Source organism: Lissotriton helveticus, chromosome 1_1, assembly GCF_964261635.1.
Source record: "Lissotriton helveticus chromosome 1_1, aLisHel1.1, whole genome shotgun sequence".
Lineage (NCBI taxonomy): Eukaryota > Metazoa > Chordata > Amphibia > Caudata > Salamandridae > Lissotriton > Lissotriton helveticus.
In genome coordinates, this window is record NC_136057.1 from 75,682,402 (window position 1) to 75,705,995 (window position 23,594).

The 23,594-nt window shown below is 45.9% G+C and overlaps 1 protein-coding gene across 1 annotated transcript in view; it reads right to left on the reverse strand.

Moving 5' to 3' along the window:
• Positions 1-249: 249 nt before the first annotated feature.
• The window catches only part of LOC144830415 (uncharacterized), a 73,049-nt gene continuing 49,704 nt past the window's right edge, over positions 250-23,594 (reverse strand). Inside the window, exon 2 of the mRNA XM_078688913.1 lies at positions 250-4,234. Coding sequence (XP_078545039.1) covers positions 1,586-3,592 — 2,007 coding nt within the window. The 5' untranslated portion in view covers positions 3,593-4,234 and the 3' untranslated portion in view covers positions 250-1,585. The remainder of the gene's footprint in view (positions 4,235-23,594) is intronic.

Below are 23,594 nucleotides of genomic sequence, written 5' to 3' on the forward strand. Positions count from 1 at the left end.
TTCCACCTAGCTCCTTAGGCTGCGACTGGGAATTGTTACTTTGTGCCTCAGCACTGCAGACACAGGCCTCTGAGTGTTTGTAACTATCCGTCCCACTAGCAGCGTCCCCTTTATTTATTTGTGTGAGTGGCGCAAGAGAGGAACAGAAACTTGACACAATTAGCCCTTCTATTGCTGCTTAATACACTGTAAATGTGAAACACTTTGGGGCTTAGGGGCTAAATAAAGAATAATGTCAGGAAACAAACGCAAATTAAAAGCACATTTTATTTATTCACTGAAAACTGTTTAAAAATGTAATTTCCAAGTTCCCCATATCTGTTTAAAAATATTTACACTTTCAGTAATTTCTGAGTTTAGTTACAAACTGATAGTGGAAAAAAACATGATGTATAAAAACTGAATCCAAAAACATCTTCTTACATTATTTTATGTTGCTTGTTTTTAAAACAGGCCATCGACCTTTCACATGAAAATTATTATAAGGGCCTGACATCACTTCTTGTGACGTCACTACATGTGACGTCATTGTGATTTGCATTTGATAATGGGCTCCTTTACTATTTTCCTTACTTGTGCCGTTTATTTGCATGACATGGTTCTATAGGTATTAAAAATAAACATATAAATTCACAGGTGTTCAGCCCGTTTCTCTGGTGATGTCAAACATTGACATGTATTCGGCTGCTTCTTCTATTTTTAGGTGAGTACAAATAATGTGTTGTTCCCCTCCTTCCATTTCTCTCTTTTTCTCCCCCTTTGTCTCTCTCGCTCTCTTTATCTCTCCCCCTCTCTATCTCCCACACACTCCTGTTAGCATTAGCTTCATGAATGTCACTGCCACTTCTGGCATTCATACAACAAATCCTTCAAAACATTTGAGAACAAGGGATAATCAGTGTGGAAGACGAGTTGCTGGAAGTGCAACTGATTGTACTGGCACATATATGCTTTTGATGTAGGATTTCACTATTTCATCACATTCTTCAAACAGAGTCTGCTGCTTACAGTGGCTCAATTCTGGTAAAAAGTAGAGTTTGGCAAGTCACAAAATGACTAGGGAGAGCTAAGTCGGAGAGGAGCCACAGGATATAAAAATAGGTTATTTCTTGAACACCTGTGTTTCACTTTAGTTCATTACATATACTGCAGTGGCATTTGTTAATAGTAATACATACATTTAACCAATGAAGCTTCATATCTCCAGAGCCCTGACAACATGTCCACTCTGGGTGTGTCGGGTTTATAGGTTTTATCACTATTTCAACAAGTTAGCTGAAAATACCATTGTTAGTCCCAGTATTGCTCAAAGTTGCTTTTACAGGAAGTGTGATCAGGTGCGATTGAATTTTTTTCTTAGTATCTCTTCTTCATCAAATAAAAATGAAGAATGTTTCTTTTAATCCACATTGTGCTCACTTCCCACTGTGTATCCTGGCGCATCATGTTGCTTTACTTTGTGTACGCAAGTGAACAATCTCTGGAAACAAACCCTTTTATAACTCTGCAAATACTGATATCTGTTTTTCTTCTTTACTGCTAGTCGCGTCTTCTATCAAAAGCCCTTCACACTTTCAGTGCCCTTCTATGTTTTCTCCCTGTGTGTTCGCTGATGACTTTGTAGCTCTGGTAATTGACTAAAGATCTTCCCACATTCATTGCATTTGAATGGTTTTTCTCCTGTGTGAGTTCGCTGGTGATACCTTAATGCTGTAGATCCGCAAAAGCTACTGTCACATTCACTACAATGATAGGGTTTTCCCCCTGTGTGTGTTCGCTGATGACTTCTTAGGTGTGATAACCGACTATAGCTCTTCACACATTCACTGCACTTGAATGGCTTTTCCCCTGTGTGTGTTTGATTATGTCTTTGTAGGGTTGATAACTGACTAAAGCTCTTTACACATTCACTGCACTTGAATGGTTTTTCCCCTGTGTGTGTTCGATTATGTGTTTGAAGGTGTGATAACCGACTAAAGCACTTTGCACATTCACTGCACTTGAATGGTTTTTCCCCTGTGTGTGTTGGATTATGTGTTTGAAGGTGTGATAACCGACTAAAGCACTTTGCACATTCACTGCACTTGAATGGTTTTTCCCCTGTGTGTGTTCGATTATGTGTTTGAAGGTGTGATAACCGACTAAAGCACTTTGCACATTCACTGCACTTGAATGGTTTTTCCCCTGTGTGTATTCGCTGATGTTTTTGCAGGTTTGATAAGTGAATAAAGCACTTTGCACATTCACTGCACTGGTATGGTTTTTTCCCAGAGTGTGTTCGCTGATGTCCTTGTAGGTATTCTAATCGACTAAAGCTCTTCCCACATTCACTGCAGTTGAATGGTTTTTCCCCTGTGTGTGTTCGCTGATGTATTTGTAGGTCTGATAATTGACTAAAGCTCTTTAGACATTCATTGCACTTAAATGGTTTTTCTCCTATGTGAGCTCGCTGATGATTCCTTAATGCTGAAGAGCTGCGAAAACTACTGTCACATTCACTACAATGATAGGGTTTTTCCCCCGTGTGTGTTCGCTGATGACTTTTTAGGTCTGATAACTGACTAAAGCTCTTCACACATTCACTGCACTTGAATGGCTTTTCCCCTGTGTGTGTTCGCTGATGTCTTTGTAGGTCTGATAACTGACCACATCTCTTCCCACATTCAATGCACTTGAATGGGTTTTCTCCTGTGTGACTTCGCTGATGATACCTTAATGCTGAAGAGCTGCGAAAATTACTGTCACATTCACTACAATGATAGGGTTTTTCCCCCGTGTGTGTTCGCTGATGACTTTGTAGGTATGATAAATGATTAAAGGTCTTCACACATTCACTGCACTTGAATGGTTTTTCCCCCGTGTGTGTTCTCTGATGACTTTGTAGGCTTGATAAATGACTAAAGCACTTTGCACATTCAGTACACTTGAATGTTTTTTCCCCTGTGTGTGTTCGATTATGTGTTTGAAGGTGCGATAACCGACTAAAGCACTTTGCACGTTCACAGCACTTGAATGGTTTTTCCCCTGTGTGTATTCGGTGATGTGTTTGGAGGTTTATTAAGCGACTAAAGCACTTTGCACATTCACTGCACTGGTATGGTTTTTCCCCTGAGTGTGTTCGCTGATGACTTTGTAGGTCTGATAACTGACTAAAGCTCTTCATACATTCACTGCACTTGAATGGCTTTTCCCTTGTGTGTGTTCGTTGATGTCTTTGTAGGTCTGATAACTGACTAAAGCTCTTCCCACATTCATTGCACTTGAATGGTTTTTCTCCTGTGTGAGTTCGCTGATGATTCCTTAATGCTGAAGAGAAGCGATAACTCCTGTCACATTCACTACAATGATAAGGTTTTTCCTCCAAGTGAGTTCGCTGATGACTTTGTAGGTCTGATAACTGACTAAAGCTCTTTACACATTCACTGCACTTGAATGGTTTTTGTCCTGTGTACGTGTGCCGATGAAGCTTGAGTAGTGATGACAAACTAAAGCTTTTGCTACATGCGTATGATTCTTCTTTCTTGGTTAGTGTCTGTGGGTCGGGTATATATGTGTCTATATCCCATGACTGTATTTCCTGATGGACAAACATGGCTGATAAAGCACTTGTGTTTTTCTCACACACTTTATATGTGTGCAGTATTTAGCACATTTCATTTCTGTTTTAACAACAAAATGCGATAGCCACCAAATATTTGCCACACTCCTAATACGTAGAAGGTGTCTTTGTAGGCGATTGTGCCTTTAGATTGGATTATGGCTATGCATGCTTGCGGGTAAAGATGTATCTTCCTTCTGCCGGTGCAAATTGGGACAGTCTGTTGTATTGTTGATAGAAGAACTCCTCTTTCCTTTACCCGTCAGTTGTCCGGCTCCACTCTGTAGTGCTTTTCTCTGGTTACTGTGGTTTGGCCACAAAGAGTTTACAATTCACATAGAGGACTGGTGTTGGACACTTGTTTATGTAGGAGGTGATTTGTTATTGTTGTTGCCTTAATTTTCCTAAGGTCATTTCTTCGTCTTGTGGTGTGGAGGTGCACAGCTCAGCCTCTTGCAATCACTGAACTGCCCTTGATGCTTGATCCGGGATCTGTCAGTTTGTGTGCAGGTTCCTCTGTCGCTGACTGCGCTGATGTTTTCCTGAATACTGTAGCTCATTCTTTCTGCTATTATTGAAGATTTACAGCATTTGCTTGATTATTGATGGTCATTTCATACATTCAAGGCTTGTTTTCTGTTGGATGTAAATATATTTAAAATTACTAAATTGAAACATAATGGAATGAGAATTCACAATGTTTAACTGGTTGTTAAAGACATTTCAGGGGAGATTTACCAAATCTCCACGCAATGCAGCGCAGCCCCCCCCCCCCGAGGCTGCGCTGCGTTGCGCGACAAGGGGGGAGCAGGAGAGCACCATATTTTCAAAGATATGGCTCTCTCCTTCCCTTTCCCTTGCGCCAGCACTGATTACAGGGGGCCTGCGCCATGCACACACCTTAGCACTAGGGTGTGTGTGAGTCCAGCATAGGTTTTGTACAGGAAGGACAGCCTTCCGGTACAAATACTATGCGTAGACACGAGGAGAAAGCTTTTCCCACTTTGTATCGTGTTGCACAGTGCAGCATGCATGCAAAGTCAGAAAAGGAAGGAGAAATTATAGCATTTCTCCTTCCTTGCGCCTAGTTTAAAAGGGTGCAGTTTCCTCACGCAAAACCCAATCTACTGTATTTGGTAAATTGGGTTTAGCGTGACAAACCTTGGGTGGTTGCACGAGAACGCCCATGCCCCCCCCCTTGGCAGGACCCCATGGTGCAAAGTAATGTGAAGCAGTGTTATGCCATACTTCACATTACTTTTACATTATTTCCAATGCTAAACAAGATTAGCGCTGGAAAGCAGATTCGAAAAAAACATTTTGCGCTGCTTTGTGCCACTTTTGTGACACAAACACGGTGCAAAATCTTCGTAAATCCCCCCCTTCTTCTTTACCGCCTTTGAAACTTAGCAAGGAATATTTCATCATACACAGATATTTAACTAAAAGTTCATTTGATCACGTGACATCTTATTAAGGTCTGAAAAAGAGGTGATTTACCAGTGTTCACAGAGTAAACAAAACAGAGTTAGCAAAGTAAGGGCGCTCACGGAGCACCCAAGTGCTAGAGGTTTAACTTCAGATAGACTCATATGGTCGAGATTTCATTTAAACAACAATAGATTTTCAAAAAAGAGATGGATCGGGGTGGGCTGCAAAATTTCCAGTAACTTTCCATGAAGTATACAACAAAAATAACTCCATTCACGCACTTCTTCTCGTTCCTTTCCGATTCACTTAAGATCATTTCAAATACCAACTCTTGTCTTTACTCGCTGATCATAAGTCACCTTTGACACTTTCAACAGCTCCCTAGGTTCAAGCATTTCTGGTTTCTTCTAACCGAAGATTGGAACATTATTGTGAGTTGAGGGGGGTTTCCTATCGCCATAACATCTGTCCATCTCCCTGAAACTAGTGCAGCTTACAGCACCCGGTTCTGGCCCTGAAAGACAACTTTAATAAACAAGTCTTTAGTTCTTCCTAAAGCAGATAAAGTTCTGTAAGATGCAGCTCCTTCAGGGGCTTTTTTGTAAAACAGAACAAGGGGTTCACTGTAAGGCCCATCCTTTACATTATAAGCGCAGATAAGGTAAACAAACGTTGATTCATATAATTTAATATCTCAATGATATCAGTCATTTAGTACTTATAGAGAATCCATCACAACCAATAATTTACCTGACATATCCCTGCAGCAGATGTCTGCATATTACTCCTTTTCCCCCCTTTTCCACCAATACATGGCATCTGGCATGATGTTGTCCGTTTGGGGTCCAGGATGCCACTTTGTGACTGGATGGGCATTTGGAAGAGCGGGAGGAGGTGTCAGTTATCCACTGGTGATGCGGCATTTCTACCTTTCCATATTTCTCATATTCAAGTTTACCTAGTTTCCTGTCCTGCGGCCCCCCTACTGCCCTCTGACTCTGCACTCACTCCGTGGGGTTCATCAGAAGTCAGATAACGGCCTGATAGTCACAAGGCCATGGATCTCACTTCTTCTACAACACTTATTGCAGACATAGGGCCTAGTTGTCCAACAGATTATTGCCTCAAAATTAGGGGTGATGAAGAATTCTGAAATGCCTGTGGAACTCACAAAGTTATCCAAAAAACTCCACAAAATGATGCAGAATGGAGCTTTTTTTCTCTAGCGGTTCGCCAACGGTAAGGTGGTTCGCGCTTGTGAGAAAAAATAACAAGCTAGACCTCCAGGCGAAATTTCTCATTGCGGGAGGTCACGGCAGGTCGCAACCACTCGAGTGTAGAAATTTGCCATTCTCGTTGATGAAGCTGCCAATTAAGTAGAATGTCAAATTGAGTGGCAGAACACAGCAGCGCCCTCTGGCGCGATGCCTAGTGCAGTTTGTGCTGATTTTACAGTGTGGGACAATATCCTGGCACTAAACATCAGTGAAAGCAGCGCAACTTAACAAACTCTGCTACTAGCAGAAGTCCGCGGAGTGTGGCTGAGTTTCTCTGGCACTTCGTGGAGTTCCGCGGAGTAAAAATCTGCGAACTATACCAAGGACTAATTAAAACGTGACAGATATCCTGTCTGTCTTATTATAATTGCCACAGAATATAATGCATTTTTAATGGAGCGGGCAGGATACCGGTCACATTTGTGATGGAGTAAACCATCCGCTGAAATCTAAATCAGGCCTTCGGAGTACATTATGTCCTGTGTGGCTAGCTGGGCTTGAGGGATCTTGTGGTTTGTGGGTCTCTCACTGCTTTGAGATCACGGCCAGGCAGAGCTTCCTTCCAGGCCAGACTTCCATCAGCTGTGCAGATCTTCTTTCAAGGCAGGACTTCTGTTAGCTGCTCCTTGTGCAGATCTTCCTTCCAGGCAGGGCTTTAGTCTGCTGCATCTTGTGCAGATCTTCCTCCCAGGAAGGACTTCTGTCAGCTGTGCCTTGTGCTGTTCTTCCTTGCAGGCAGGACTTCTCTTAGCTGTGCCTCGTGCAGATCTTCCTTCCAGGCAGGACTTCTCTCAGCTGTGCCTCGTGCAGATCTTCCTTCCAGGCAGGACTTCTCTCAGCTGTGCCTCGTGCAGATCTTCCATCCAGGCAGGGCTTCTGTCAGCTGTGCCTTGTGCAGATTTTCCTTCCAGGCAGGACTTCTGTCAGCTACGCCTTGTGCAGATTTTTTGATTTCCCTGTATCACACAAGGATATCGTTTTGGGAGGTGTCTGGCTCCACTGCGGCCACACTGGAATGGTGCATTGTTATGACTTTTGTTTTATGTGTTCTTAGCTTTTGACATTTCTTTTCTTTATCTCTGTTACTAGTAGTGGATACCAGGGAGCATGTGAAGGTCGCAGATATCGCTATACCCTAATTTGGTTTATACTTTGCCCTCACATTATCTTTTAAACTTGCTAATATTGTGCTGAGTAGTACTATGGTTTCGTACATGCTTCTCCAGCACACCCTTTCTATAGAGTAGCGATCGAGGCTTGCAAATAGTTGCTTTAACATTCCACAATGTCTCACTAACTCTTAATCAAGGCACAGCGGCGTGGTTTTGGGGGCTTTCGCCTTTAAACCTCTGACATTATCTGCACGATCTGCCCTCTATGTAGGGATTCATGCCCTAAGTTAGCACTACTTACTAGAACAACAAGAAAGTACTAGTGGGTCTGAAAAAAAGGGAAGGTTTACGGTGTATGTAGGACAGTGCAAACAACATGAGACCCCTGAGCTCAACCAATCAACAGTGGTATACAGTGACAACCCGATAGATGGTCAAAGATACCCATCAGTCATCACTCGGAACCGCCCTTCATCATTTGGGATTTTTTTAAAACCATCTATACAGATATGTTTTGTTCAGACAGAAAGAGACCATGATGTGAATGGATCTCATCCACTGAGCAAACAATAGTATGGTCTACCACTCTTCCGAACTAGTGAGTGGTCAAGTGTGATGTGACTGAGGGAGTGCAGTGCAGAAAAAGTTTTTACGTGAAAAATGATAAACAAAGAGGTGTGTTTAAAATTGGATGAGGGAGCATAGAACAGACTTAATTCGGATGATGCTCACTCCGCCAATATTAAAAATTTGTTAAAGACAGTTTGAAAAATGCGCTGTCTATGGATGGAACTAGGTCGACATGTTTCAGCAACAAGTGGACACAATTGTCCTTGCTTTCTTCAGGACCTTTACAACAAATAAATGCTATTGCATGAATAAAATAAATAATAAGTGACAACTAAAAAGGCAAGTGTAACAGACAAGTACAGAGATCACCTGCAATATCCAGGTGACGGTTCTTGTCTTTAGCTTACAGCTTATGTCGTTCACTAGAAGGTCAGAACAAAAAAGAGTCACAGGTCAAACACACTGACTACATACAGACAACCTCACATATACGCTAGGTCACATAAAAGTGGACCTTAGACTTAGTCAAACTAATAGTGCTGACTCTAAACACTCATAAAAGTAATGTAATAGGTATGCCATATCTGGATATATAATTTATATGCCAAATGTAAAAGAGTACATCTTACCATAGCTTGTAAGACGTGAAGACCTCACCCCACCTGGCAGTGGCTCAGGAGTAGAGTGAAGCACTGCTCTATAGAACATGAAAAAAGGGTATGTTTTTCCAAAGTGTACATAAACCTGCATTGTAAAGCAGCCTTCAATAGACTAAGCGTGAACAGGAAGTTAAGAATACGGGATATGCAGAGTCATAAATTACAACTCCACATCAGTCTTTAGAGTCTCTCGGAGATGGTTAACAGATTTAGCCTGTTGCCGAGAGTCCCCGAAAACGAGACTCCTGTATTCGAAACGAGGTGCAAATTAGTTGTTAAACTGCAATATGTCAATCGGTACTTCAGAATGAAGTAAATCGCTTAATGTCTCATTAGCAAACGCAGGGGAAAAAACGTGGCAGTCATACCTAACCGTCGGTACTTCCTGGCCGGCGTCTGAACCGACTGGGGAGGCACCGAACGGTCGATGCGTGTCTCAATAAGAGAGGAATCCTGATTGGCCGTAGCAGACACGTGACAGGCTCTACGCGCCATAGGCTAGATGACGATCTGAGGAGTAAAAAAGCTCGTCATTGGTGTTGGTACGTTCTCTAGGTAACCAGAGTGTTTGTATACATTATACTGGGGCCGATCGCTTGCAATTGAGCCCGTATATGTGCCCAAAGGGCTATGATCAATACTCATACGAAAGGCTTACAGGGGGAAGGGTGCTCTTCTTTAGCCACAATTAGGAGTCAAACACTCGTGGCCAAGGCAAAACGACTGAATAAACTCTGACACGCATGTGTCAAGAGTATAGTGTGGATGGTATTTATGAAAATTGTATCTCTCAAAAGTTGTGTCTTTCCTCAACACCAAACACAATAAATTTGGATGGCAAGTCATCAAAGTGACAGGGCTCCGTGATAATGTGAGAAAGTAGGAAACGAGCCTAAGAATCACAATGTTCGTCATTAATGGAGGTACGTTACCTAGGTAACCAGTGTGTTAGTATACATAGTAGTGTAGCCGGTCGCTATAATTTGGCCCACATTTGTATCCATAAGGTTGTGACGAATACTCATAGACTTGCCCGCCTTAAAGACTTAAAGACTTAAAAGTGGAGAAATACCCCTCTCAGAGTCAAACCCACTAAATATGGTAACAAGTCATAGTGTTAACAGGGCTGAGTGGTAGGAACCAAATATGAAAATATATTTATATAAATATATATTGTGATTGACATTGCTGGTCTCAAAGATGAGACTATAACTATTCATATGCTCACAGGGTTGACCAGGGAATTTCATTGTTGAGACCATTGTGGTGGGTATCCAGCCTCAGGACCCATCTCTGTTCCCTCAAGAGAAGGAATTTTGTTACATCTGAAGTGTGGGAAGGAATAAAGGGTTGTTCTAGCACTGTCCATTGGAATGCAGTAGAAGGATGGTTAGCTTCTAAGAAGTGTGTCGTGAGCTTGGTGGCCTGCCTCTTGCAACGGATAGTGCTCTTATGTTCTGATATCCTAATGCGTATTTTACGTGTGATCCAGCATCGTAATTAATTTAAGCAGACATATCCTGACTCCAACAGAGGACAAGGCCCTTAACAAAGGTCTCGGATTCGTACCGACCCATCGGAATGACCATTTCGAGACTCGTTTGGAGCTCGCGAATTTCCTCAGGAAAATCAGATTACACTTCTTCTTTGCGGACAAAGAACCATCAACACAAGATGACAGGGACATCAACACTGGGTTGAAGTGTAAGTCTACTTTTACGCCTCCCACCCATTTGATGCCACCACAGGTTCTAGCCTTTGAACAGGCTATTGAGAAAGAAGTAGAGAGTCTTTTCTCCGAAAACAAAAAGATCTTTTATAACCTACCCAAATTAGAACATCTGGCACTCAAATCCTTAACAGCCAACAAGGAACTAACCATCAAACCGGCTGATAAAGGCGGATCTATTGTTTTACTCGACACCGATGCCTACCGTTCCGAATGTTTGCGACAGCTCAATAACAGGAATGAGTACCACCTTCTTGAACAAAGACCCGACTGAAGAATTAAAATTGACAATCAGGACGATGATTGAAGAGGCTTCATCGGAGGGTTGGATTACTCAAGCTGAAGCCACCTTCTTATATACTGAACATCCGAAGATGCCTTATTTTTATGCCTTGCCCAAGGTTCATAAACAACAGAGGCCGCTCCCTGGCCGGCCAATCATCTCCGGCATAGGTTCGGCCCTAGAACTTTTGTCTACGTTCGTGGACCATTTCTTGCGACCTATGGTGCAAGAAATGCCCACGTATCTCAAGGACACCACGGACGTTTTACGTCTGTTACCGGACATTGATTTCGATATTACCACAGACCTCCTCATCTCATTCGATGTCGAGGCACTCTATACCTCCATCCCACAGGACGAGACTCTAGAAGTTATCCACTCGTTGTTGGATTCGAAAGATCTAAACAGCATAACACCGGTCCATTTCATCATGGCTTGTGCCACTTTGGCCATGAAGCAGAATTTCCATCGATTTGAAGACAACATCTACCTGCAGGTGTCTGGCACGAGTATGGGGAGCGTTTACGCCCCCAGTCTAGCGAATTTGTATGTTCACTCCTTTGAACAGCAACACATCTTCAGTGACCGCAATCCCTACACCGATAACCTAAAAACCTGGAAAAGGTATATCGATGACATTCTGGTGGTCTGGCGGGGCTCCAGCGAACACTGCCTTGAATTCCTGGAATGGCTCAACACCAGGAACTCCTTTCTCAAATTCACCATCGAGATTGGAGGCCTCACCCTTGCTTTCCTTGACTTGTTAATTGTGGCTAAACCTGATGGACTACAATCAGAACTATATAGGAAACCAACTTCAAGGAACTCACTCCTGTTGTTCGATAGTCATCACCCCAGGAGAATCTCCCTTTCGGACAATTTTTGCGGGTTCAAAGGAACTGTTCCACTACTGCAGCCTACAAAGAACATGCAAATACTTTGGGCAATCAGCTCATTACACGCAAGTATCCACATAAGCTGGTACGTCGATCAATGAAACGGGCTATGAATAACAATCGTTCTGCTCTGTTGGAACCATCTATACCCAAAGCTCCATTGGAAAGACTTACGTTTGTACATACATTTGGGACTCTTTCCAATAATATCCAGAAATCAGTCAAAAAACACTGGCCAATTCTTAATTCTAGACGTCTGACTCTTCCACACCCTCTGTTCTCATTCAAGAGAGGCCCCAATTTGAGGGACAGATTGGTGCATACAAGACCCCTTGAAGAACAACCCAGGGTTTTGGGGTCACTATGGGACCTTCCGCCAGTCATAGGACATCACCCTTGTGGTGCCTGCCAAGCCTGCCCACAAACCAAAAAAACGACAGAGATAGATATAGGAACAATGCGACCTTGGAAACAAAACAAATTCACTAACTGCAACAGTGAACGCCTAGTCTATCTCATCACTTGCCCTTGTGGATACAAGTACGTGGGGATGACCACACGTAAAATACGCATTAGGATATCAGAACATAAGAGCACTATTCGTTGCAAGAGGCAGGCCACCAAGCTCACGACACACTTCTTAGAAGCTAACCATCCTTCTACTGCATTCCAATGGACAGTGCTAGAACAAACCTTTATTCCTTCCCACACTTCAGATGTAACAAAATTCCTTCTCTTGAGGGAACAGAGATGGGTCCTGAGGCTGGATACCCACCACAATGGTCTCAACGATGAAATTCCCTGGTCAACCCTGTGAGCATATGAATAGTTATAGTCTCATCTTTGAGACCAGCAATGTCAATCACAATATATATTTATATAAATATATTTTCATATTTGGTTCTTACCACTCAGCCCTGTTAACACTATGACTTGTTACCATATTTAGTGGGTTTGACTCTGAGAGGGGTATTTCTCCACTTTTAAGTCTTTAAGTCTTTAAGGCGGGCAAGTCTATGAGTATTCGTCACAACCTTATGGATACAAATGTGGGCCAAATTATAGCGACCGGCTACACTACTATGTATACTAACACACTGGTTACCTAGGTAATGTACCTCCATTAATGACGAACGTTGTGATTCTTAGGCTCGTTTCCTAGTTTCTCACATTATCACGGAGCCCTGTCACTTTGATGACTTGCCATCCAATGTATTGTGTTTGGTGTTGAGGAAAGACACAACTTTTGAGAGATACAATTTTCATAAATACCATCCACACTATACTCTTGACACATGCGTGTCCGAGTTTATTCAGTCGTTTTGCCTTGGCCACGAGTGTTTGACTCCTAATTGTGGCTAAAGAAGAGCACCCTTCCCCCTGTAAGCCTTTCGTATGAGTATTGATCATAGCCCTTTGGGCACATATACGGGCTACATTTCAAGCGATCGGCCACAATATAATGTATACAAACACTCTGGTTACCTAGAGAACGTACCAACACCAATGACGAGCTTTTTTACTCCTCAGATCGTCATCTAGCCTATCACAAGGCGCGTAGAGTCTGTCACGTGTCTGCTACGGCCAATCAGGATTCCTCTCTTATTGAGACACGCATCGACTGTTCGGTGCCTCCCCAGTCGGTTCAGACGCCGGCCAGGAAGTACCGACGGTTAAGTAAGACTGCCACGTTTTTTCCCCTGCGTTTGCTAATGAGACATTAAGCGATTCACTTCATTCTGAAGTACCGATTGACATATTGCAGTTTAACAACTAATTTGCACCTCGTTTCGGATACAGGAGTCTCGTTTTCGGGGACTCCCGGCAACAGGGTAAATCTGTTAACCATCTCCGAGAGACTCTAAAGACTGATGTGGAGTTGTAATTTACGACTCAGCATATCCCGTATTCTTAACTTCCTGTTCACGCTTAGTCTATTGAAGGCTGCTTTACAATGCAGGTTTATGTACACTTTGGAAAAACATACCCTTTTTTCATGTTCTATAGAGCGGTGCTTCACTCTACTCCTGAGCCACTGCCAGGTGGGGTGAGGTCTTCACGTCTTACAAGCTATGGTAAGATGTACTCTTTTACATTTGGCATATAAATTATATATCCAGATATGGCATACCTATTACATTACTTTTATGAGTGTTTAGAGTCAGCACTATTAGTTTGACTAAGTCTAAGGTCCACTTTTATGTGACCTAGCGTATATGTGAGGCTGTCTGTATGTAGTCAGTGTGTTTGACCTGTGACTCTTTTTTGTTCTGACCTTCTAGTGAACGACATAAGCTGTAAGCTAAAGACAAGAACCGTTACCTGGATATTGCAGGTGATCTCTGTACTTGTCTGTTACACTTGCCTTTTTAGTTGTCACTTATTATTTATTTTATTCATGCAGTAGCATTTATTTGTTGTAAACTTCCTGAAGAAAGCAAGGACAATTGTGTCCACTTGTTGCTGAAACATGTCGACCTAGTTCGATCCCTAGACAGCGCATTTTTCAAACTGTCTTTAACAAATTTTTCATATTGGCGGAGTGAGCATCATCCGAATAAAGTCTGTTCTATGCTCCCTCATCCAATTTTAAACACACCTCTTTGTTTATCATTTTTCACGTAAAAACTTTTTCTGCACTGCACTCCCTCAGTCACATCACACTTGACCACTCACTAGTTCCGAAGAGTGGTAGACCATACTATTGTTTGCTCAGTGGATGAGATCCATTTACATCATGCTCTCTTTCTGTCTGAACAAAACATATCTGTATAGATGGTTTTAAAAAAATCCCAAATGATGAGGGGCGGTTCCGAGTGATGACTGATGGGTATCTTTGACCATCTATCGGGTTGTCACTGTATACCACTGTTGATTGGTTGAGCTCAGGGGTCTCATGTTGTTTGCACTGTCCTACATACACCGTAAACCTTCCCTTTTTTTCAGACCCTCTGGTACTTTCTTGTTGTTCCGTATCATTGGGGGCCGTTCCCAGAGCTTGGTCTTTAAATATTCCCCCGGGTCCTACCCTACCGTAGTGTTTTGTTGTTAGCACTACTTACTAGCCTTTTGCTCATAATCTTGTTCAGAGACTACACGCTGGTAGTAATGGATCCCAATACGTTGATCCTCATCTCTCCCAACCTGACGCCGTCGAGCCGGAATGCTTTCCGAATTGTTTACCCCCCCAATCTTCCTAAAAATGCTGCAAAAAACTTCAAACAGACTACCTAAAAACCATCCGGAAACCCTTATATCTGACCTTGCCTTCTCCTTCGGAAAGGGTGCTACCATAAAAAATTACCTCAACTTCTAAACCAAACGCCATGCTCAATGGCGGAAGGCCATGTTCTCTCTACTTAGGATCTCCGCTTTAGTGAAAACTCCACATGGTCTCAGACTGTTGGTTGTACCCTCCTCGTCCTTCAAGGCTGAGGTCACCATCGCCCTTTATAAAAACGGAACCATACTTATACAAGTTTCTGATCTTTTTCCCCACCATCAAGAATGCAGTGGCTAACACCACTCCCGACCTTCTCGGTGGGGCGAGCTCCCAAACAGCCCCCAGTCTTTGCTCAGTCTATCATCTGCCCCCCCTCCTCTTCTCGCTGAACATAGCCTTTTTATGAAGGGACCACCTGCGGCTAGCTCAACACACTCCCCACTGAGGCCTGTTTTGGGCCTGTTTTGAATGAGGCGCAAATTCTTTTTCCTACCCTTCTCCCTCCTCTCTCTGAACATAGCTCCTCTCCAAAGGGACCATCGCCAGCTATCTTAACGCAAAATATTCATTCCACATCCATACCTGCCCTGACGGAGTTGTAACAGTACAGTCCGTACTCCAGCCCTCCTGTCCCCCACCTCACCGTTAGATAGTTCTAACTCACCATGTTCCTGTGGTCACAACACCGCCCTGCCAAGCTCCAAGATCCCTTCCTTCAGTCCTAACCGCAAGTCTGACCACCTCCCCCGAGCCTCTATGGGTCCTCATCCTACAGGACCCCTCCTCACCCATCCTTTCCAGACCTCCCTGTCCACAGCTCCATTCCCCTGAACCCCTTGCGTCTAGACTCATTCTCTTCATACCTGATAGTCTTTCCCCCGATCCCACTAGCTCTGCTCCACCGCAGGGCACGCCGAACATACCCTCCCATCCTTTTTCTCTCACCTCGCTGGAAGCTCGACTGAACAAGATCATACACTGGCTCCAACAACTTAAGGCGGAGGTACGCAGCATTCTGCTTATCACTAAGGAGCTGTCTAATGCTAGATTCAGTCACCCCATTACATACAAGCAACAACGCCGCCCGCCCATAACTAAGGCATCCAGTCTGCTATCTTCTATTCACGGCGGTCTCCATCCTACCTCACCCACTCACACAACTGGGCCTCTGCCCGCACCCTAATGACCCCTCTCGCTCGTACAGATGTAGAGCCTCATTGTCTGATATGGATATTCAGTCTCCTGTGCCCTCTTACGGCATGGGTCACCCCTCCTCAGCTTCAAGAGGGCAACAAATTGAGCCCATCCTCTCAGATCCCTTTAGGGAAACAAGGTCTAAAACCAGATCTTTAAACGAGTACAACCGCAGGAGAATCACCACCACCCTACCTACACCAACGGACACCAACATAAATCTGAAATGCTTGCTCCTTAACTGCAGGTCAGCTGTTAAACATGCAGTGGACATTGCCGACCTCCTCCTTGACCAGGATCCTGACCTTGTTATGCTTACGGAAACCTGGCTAAATGAATCAGCTGCTCCCATCCTTGACCTTCTATTGCCTCCCAATTTTGATATCATCAGGTTGGACAGAGCTACTGGCCAAGGGGGAGGCATTGCATGTTTACACCGTAGCAATTTATCAGTGAAGGTACTACATGCTGACCCACTCTCTTCCGGTGAATATCTGTGTATTGAAGTATCCAGTCAAAATAAGCACTCATGCAAATTGCACACTTATTACCACCCACCTCGAGACAACCTACCCTTCATTGAACAGCTCATGGACATCATTGCGGATAATGAGGATTTCCATGGCACTCATGTCTTCCTGGGAGATTTCGATCTGCATTGGAATGATGGAAATGATCTGGGGGTCAATAGCCTCAAATCTTTCCATTCTGACCTCAACTTAATTCAACTCTGTGACAGTCCGACTCACATAAAAGGAGCTACCTTAGATCTTGTCATTGCCAAACCCAACGCCATCCTTCTGGAGTCTATCCTCCGTTGTGATTGGACAGATCACTTCTGCATCACCTTCCTCGCCCTGAATTCGGGAAGTGCAAGTGGATCCCAGACTAAGAACCCAAAACAGATGAAAAGATGTCTACAAGATTTGACCAACCGTTGCGATAATATTCTGCCCCCGTCATCAAACATGTCGGACGTCCATGACCTTATGGACAACTATAACAAGACTAGGATTAATATACTCGACTCTGTTGCACTGGTACAGCTTAAAAGACAGTCCGCCAAAGCCTCCAAACCTTGGTTCCATAAGAGTCTTACTTCCGAAAGAAGAGACTTAAGAATGGCAGAAAGGTGATGGCGTTCCCATCCCTCCCTCGAACACCTACACCAATTGAGATCCCGGAGATGCCTCTACAATAAACACATCAGGTGCTCAAAGGCTACCTTCCTCAGAACGCAACTTGACCAAGCAAAAAATCGGCCAAAAAACTGTTCGAAATCATCAAGGATCAAACTTACAGTCATTCCAACCTCTCACCACTGGCTCAAGGTTCGCTGCCGAGTTGTGAACAGTTTCTTGGAGAAGTCCTTGAAGATGGAATCTGACTTACGCGATACCCTTGAGCAACTGTCGAGCTGCCCACAGACCTCCCTACGTCACCCGAGTGCAGATACACTCCATATGCTCCCCTATATCCCCAAAAACAATGCTTCCTGGAGCTCATTCCAAACGGTGGATGAATTCACTATTCGCAAAAGGCTGATGTCCTTGAAACCTTCCAATCATTACACCGACCCTTTACCTGCGAATCTGTTCCCGGAAGTCAGATCCTCCCTACTAACACTCTTGACCAGGATCGTAAATGCTTCTCTCAGTCAAGGTGATATTCCTGATTGCCTTAAAGTGGGCCAAGTTACCCCAATTCTAAAGAAATCATCAGCGGATCCCACAGATCATCATAACTTTTGCCCAATTTCCAACATCCCCACCTTGGCCAAGCTACTGGAGAAATGTGTGCTCGCCCAACTCTGTAACCATATCGATCAATGTCAATCTGGTTTCCGCGCGGTCATAGTACATGTTGGACTTGGCCCTTCTGGCGGGTTCACCCCCGAACTTTTTGCTTTTTAATTGTGACATTATATTAGTGATTCTTGGTTTCTGCACACTTTCACTGTGTCCCAGTGGAAAGTGCGTGCGCACTTTGTGTTTGTGTGGAGAGATAGGCCTGCCCTCCCATAGGAATGCATGGGGAATGTATGTGTCCATGTTAGTTCCTGATGCGTGGGGAGTGCAGGCTCGAGTTTGGCATGTGTAAACTCGTGAGATTGAAAGCTGCGCGATGATGTATGCGGCGTGTATGTGTCTAGTGGGGAACTGCCACTTCTAGACGTGGGTATGCATGTGCAGTGAGTATGCTGGCGCGTGATTGGCTGGAGATAGCTGGTGAGCCTGGCTCCAGGATGTCTGGATGGGTCCGCCCGGTGGTGAGTGTTGAGATTAGCATGCTGATGTGAGGGAAGGGCTGGGCTTTTCCCACACAATGCTGGGTCCGCCCCCCTGTGGTGCGACTGATGACCCTAGCCTGCCTGATGAATGGAAAGGGTGGCTGGGGAAAACAAAGTACTCCAAAACCAGCTGGGACTGGTTTCTCCCGCACCCTGCACCTTTAGACAAAGGAATTCAGTGTAAAAAAAGGAGCTGTGTCTCCTTACAAAATTTTCCTGTTCTTGTGTGCAACTTGAAACTACCAGGGGCGTGCTGCTGCTTGGGCCCGGGGGAAGGCTTGCCTCCCTGGGCCCTGCCCAGCCCCTGGACGCTTGGTGGACTTTCCTTTGTTAGGAGCTGCTTGCTCCATCTTTTTGAGATCCAGTTTTGACCACGACGAACCTCTGCCTGACTAGAAGGACCAAGAGAAGCTGAAGGAAAGAAACCAGTCTGTATCCTGTTAGACTGGCCTGCAGTGGTGCCTTGCTGAGAATGGAGAGGAAAGGACCAGAAAGGACTTTGTAGACTTGTGCCTGAAACGATCTCCAAGGGCTTGATCGAGAGCTTGCCCCCTGAACGGAACCCCAGGACCATTGGGTTCTATCTGCTTGTGCCCGTCTGCTGTTGGGCCTTAGTTCTTATACCCTCGCCAGAGTTGTGACTCGGGTGCCTTCGCCCCCTCCCAGGTCATGACAGCTCGGAGCCTGGTCGCCCCGCCGTAGAGAGCCCTGCTCATCCCTGAGTCGCTCTCCGCTTCAGTGCCGGGCCGCCTGCTCTCCTGTCACCTCGCCGCTAACGGAGCGCGATTTTGTACCTCTCATCTCTCCAGCCGGAATCTGCACAGAGAACATTTCCATAGCCTCGGACGGTCCGTACGTTGCAACGTACCCGACGTCCCGCAGGCCTGAACGGCGCCTCGCCCCGTGAGCTGCATCGATCCCGGATCGCCGCAACCCTCCACAGTCTAGCTCCCCCGCCTCGCTCCTCGAGGGGGACCGATCCGGAGAGATCCTCTGGAGAACCGTCGGCCTCGTTCGGGGTTAGCCCTCACCAGCCGCGCCTGAAACGCCTCGGACTTCCACAGCAAGGTACACTTGAACTCCGTCCCGAGTTCATATCGGATCCAGGGTCCGCAACGTTCTTATATCCCTGTCTTTGTACCTTGCCGAACAACGAACATTGAAAGACTAAGTTTGCCTATTGTAACCTGGTGGCACCCATTCGATAAACGTTATTGCTGGTCTTGTGATAATTCTGCTCAAATATATCTTTTATATAAAGTATACGTATTTTTGATACAACCATTTGACTAGTGTCCATTTGTGGTGGGTCAGTGGGTTTACTGTGGGTGATCATAAATGCTTAACTTACTATCGCCCTGAAGATTAGCCTTGTTTGCTCACGCCACGTTGCCTAGAGGGTGAGCAGGGGTTATTCGAAGGAGTAGTTCCCTTGCCCTGACGATTGGGTCTCAGGGTCCCTGCTTGTCACAAGTACCTACCTGTGCCAACCAGAGACCTTCGGGTTCCAACATTGGTACCAGCGGTGAGGATTTCGGATTTGCATTTATGATTTATATACAGTAAATTACTGATCACCACGTAGTGAGAGCAGACCATTAACGAAGCAAAGACAGTATTGTCTCTCAGTTATTCTAAATGTCATTTCTGTAGAAATGTGTGTCTTGTGCACTTTGAGTTAGGTGTCCCTAGCTCGGGAGGGTAGATCATCCCCCTAAGTGCAGTGTGTTTGCTGGATTCCCAAGGAAGGGTGGGATCCAGTGGTGGCAGCATGAGTGTGTTCAGTGCATGTGTTCCCCGTCCCGTTCCCAGAGTGATGGTACCTGTGTCACGTGTGGTCAGGTTGAGAGATCAGGGGTGGTAGAAACTGCCTTACCAGTCTGGGGGGGGAGTGTATGGATGAATGGTGTGAGTTCTCTTTGGGGAGCTTGCTGAATAGTTGTGTGCTCTTGTTTTGCTCAGATACCTAAGTCCCGTGTGTTGAACTTTTCCCAAGAACGTCTGTAGAAGTGGAGCCTGCTTTTTGATTCCTGTGGTCTGTTGGGAGACAGAATTTTGGAGTTGGTAATGTTCTGGGAGGAGAGAGGCATCGGGGATGGAGTGATTCCAAAAGGAGTGTCTGAAGTGTCTTCCAGCCAGGTGTGGTGGAAGAGATTCATTGTAGCCCAGCTAGGTCTCGGTGTAGGGGCTCACGTCCTGTCTCAAGAGGAGAAGGAGTGGGTGGGACTGCGTGTCTCCAGGTGCCCGAAACCCAGTGTCAGGGCCTGGAATGTTTCTGAAGGGAACGTCAGGTCGGGGGCCTAGGCTGTACCAATAGGTCATTTGAGGAAGATCTCCCAGAGTGTTTGAAGAATGTGGAACATCAGTGAACAGGGTTTCAGTAGTTCTGTTGTCTGGCAGTACCGCTCCAGTTGGGAGTGTGTGGAATTCTGGAAGGGGGTCAGAGGGAGTCTGACCCCTGTGTATCCGGTGAAGTTGGATCCCAGGTGGCGTAGAACCGGAGGGTGTCCCAGCAGTGCGGGCCCGCGTCCGTGTTCTATCGCCCAAAGCAGGGAAGTCCATCACAGTGGTGATTGGTCTGCCCTGCGTTTTGGCTGGAAGGGGGTTGTGTTGGACTTGGCCCTTCTGGCGGGTTCACCCCCGAACCTTTTGCTTTTTAATTGTGACATTGTATTAGTGATTCTTGATTTCTGCGCACTTTCACTGTGTCCCAGTGGAAAGTGCGTGCGCACTTTGTGTGTGTGTGGAGAGATAGGTCTGCCCTCCCATAGGAATGCATGGGGCATGTATGTGTCCATGTTAGTTCCTGATGTGTGGGGAGTGCAGGCTCGAGTTTGGTATGTGTAAACTCGTGAGATTGAAAGCTGCGCGATGATGTATGCGGCGTGTATGTGTCTAGTGGGGAAGTGCCACTTCTAGACGTGGGTATGCATGTGCAGTGAGTATGCTGGCACATGATTGGCTGGAGCTGGCTGGTGAGCCTGGCTCCAGGATGTCTGGATGGGTCCGCCCGGTGGTGAGTGTTGAGATTAGCATGCTGATGTGAGGGAGGGGCTGGGCTTTTCCCACACAATGCTGGCTCCGCCCCCCTGTGGTGCGACTGATGACCCTAGCCAGCCTGATGAATGGAAAGGGTGGCTGGGGAAAACAAAGTACTCCAAAACCAGCTGGGACTGGTTTCTCCCCCACCCTGCACCTTTAGACAAAGGAATTCAGTGTATAAAAAGGAGCTGTGTCTCCTTACAAAATGTTCTTGTTCTTGTGTGCAACTTGAAACTACCAGGGGCGTGCGGCTGCTTGGGCCCGGGGGAAGGCTTGCCTCCCTGGGCCCTGCCCAGCCCCTGGACGCTTGGTGGACTTTCCTTTGTTAGGAGCTGCTTGCTCCATCTTTTTGAGATCCAGTTTTGATCACGACGAACCTCTGCCTGACTAGAAGGACCAGGAGAAGCTGAAGGACGGAAACCAGTCTGTATCCTGTTAGACTGGCCTGCAGTGGTGCCTTGCTGAGAACGGAGAGGAAAGGACCAGAAAGGACTTTGTAGACTTGTGCCTGAAACGATCTCCAAGGGCTTGATCGAGAGCTTGCCCCCTGAACGGAACCCCAGGACCATTGGGTTCTATCTGCTTGTGCCCGTCTGCTGTTGGGCCTTAGTTCTTATTCCCTCGCCAGAGTTGTGACTCGGGTGCCTTCGCCCCCTCCCAGGTCGTGACAGCTCGGAGCCTGGTCGCCCCGCCGTAGAGAGCCCCGCTCATCCCTGAGTCGCTCTCCGCTTCAGTGCCGGGCCGCCTGCTCTCCTGTCACCTCGCCGCTAACGGAGCGCGATTTTGTACCTCTCATCTCTCCAGCCGGAATCTGCACGGAGAACATTTCCATAGCCTCGGACGGTCCGTACGTTGCAACGTACCCGACTGTCTCGCTTTGTCCTCCTGCATACCAAGGCTTGTGCCGCACCTCAAGAAAGGCCTCCCCGTACAGTGGTACTGGAAGCCTGGTGCTGCACCCGTCTGCCCGAGAACGTGACGCCCCTCAGAGATCCACGAGTACGACCCGGCGTGCTAAGAAGTAGTACGTCCCGCAGGCCTGAACGGCGCCTCGCCCCGTGAGCTGCATCGATCCCGGATCGCCGCAACCCTCCACAGTCTAGCTCCCCCGCCTCGCTCCTCGAGGGGGACCGAGCCGGAGAGATCCTCTGGAGAACCATCAGCCTCGTTCGGGGTCAGCCCTCACCAGCCGCGCCTGAAACGCCTCGGACTTCCACAGCAAGGTACACTTGAACTCTGTCCCGAGTTCATATCGGATCCAGGGTCCGCAACGTTCTTATTTCCCTGTCTTCGTACCTTGCCGAACAACGAACATTGAAAGACTAAGTTTGCCTATTGTAATCTGGTGGCCCCCATTCGCTAAACGTTATTGTTGGTCTTGTGATAATTCTGCTCAAATATGTCTTTTAAATAAAGTATACGTATTTTTGATACAACCATTTGACTGGTGTCCATTTGTGGTGGGTCAGTGGGTTTACTGTGTGTGATCATAAATGCTTAACTTACTATCGCCCTGAAGATTAGCCTTGTCTGCTCGCGCCACGTTGCCTAGAGGGTGAGCAGGGGTTATTCGAAGGAGTAGTTCCCTTGCCCTGACGATTGGGTCTCAGGGTCCCTGCTTGTCACAAGTACCTACCTGTGCCAACCAGAGACCTTCGGGTTCCAACAGTACAGAGTCAGCGTTGACGCAGATCGTAGATGATGCACTTAGAATGTTGGACCATAATGAGGCCTGCCTTTTGATCCTTCTCGACCTTTCATCAGCCTTCGATACAGTCTAACACGATAACCTAACTTTCCTCCTGGAAAACAGGGTGGGGTAGTCTGGGCCTGTACTTAAGTGGTTCTCCACTTTCCTTCACAACACATCACAATGCTTCAAGGTGAACCAATCCATGTCTCACCCGGCCCCGGTTACTCTTGGAGTTCCACAAGGATCAGCACTATCTCCCATGCTCTTTAACTTGTTCATGGAGCCTCTGACAGAAATCTTGAAATCATCCAATATTCATTATGACATGTACGCGGACGACACTCAACTTTACCTGAAGATCACTTCTGCCGAGTACGTTCAATCCCTCAACTAAATCCTGTTGGAAACACAAAGCTGGCTGACACGCAATCACCTGAAGCTGAATGCTTTAAAACCTGAGTTCCTCCTCATCTCTCCCCAGAACAAATCCCTGGACATGGACCAATGGCTGTCCCAGATTACTGCCTTGAATTGTAGACCTCAACTAGTGGATTCGGCATCTTCTCTGGGGATCATCTTAGACAAAAGCCTAAACAT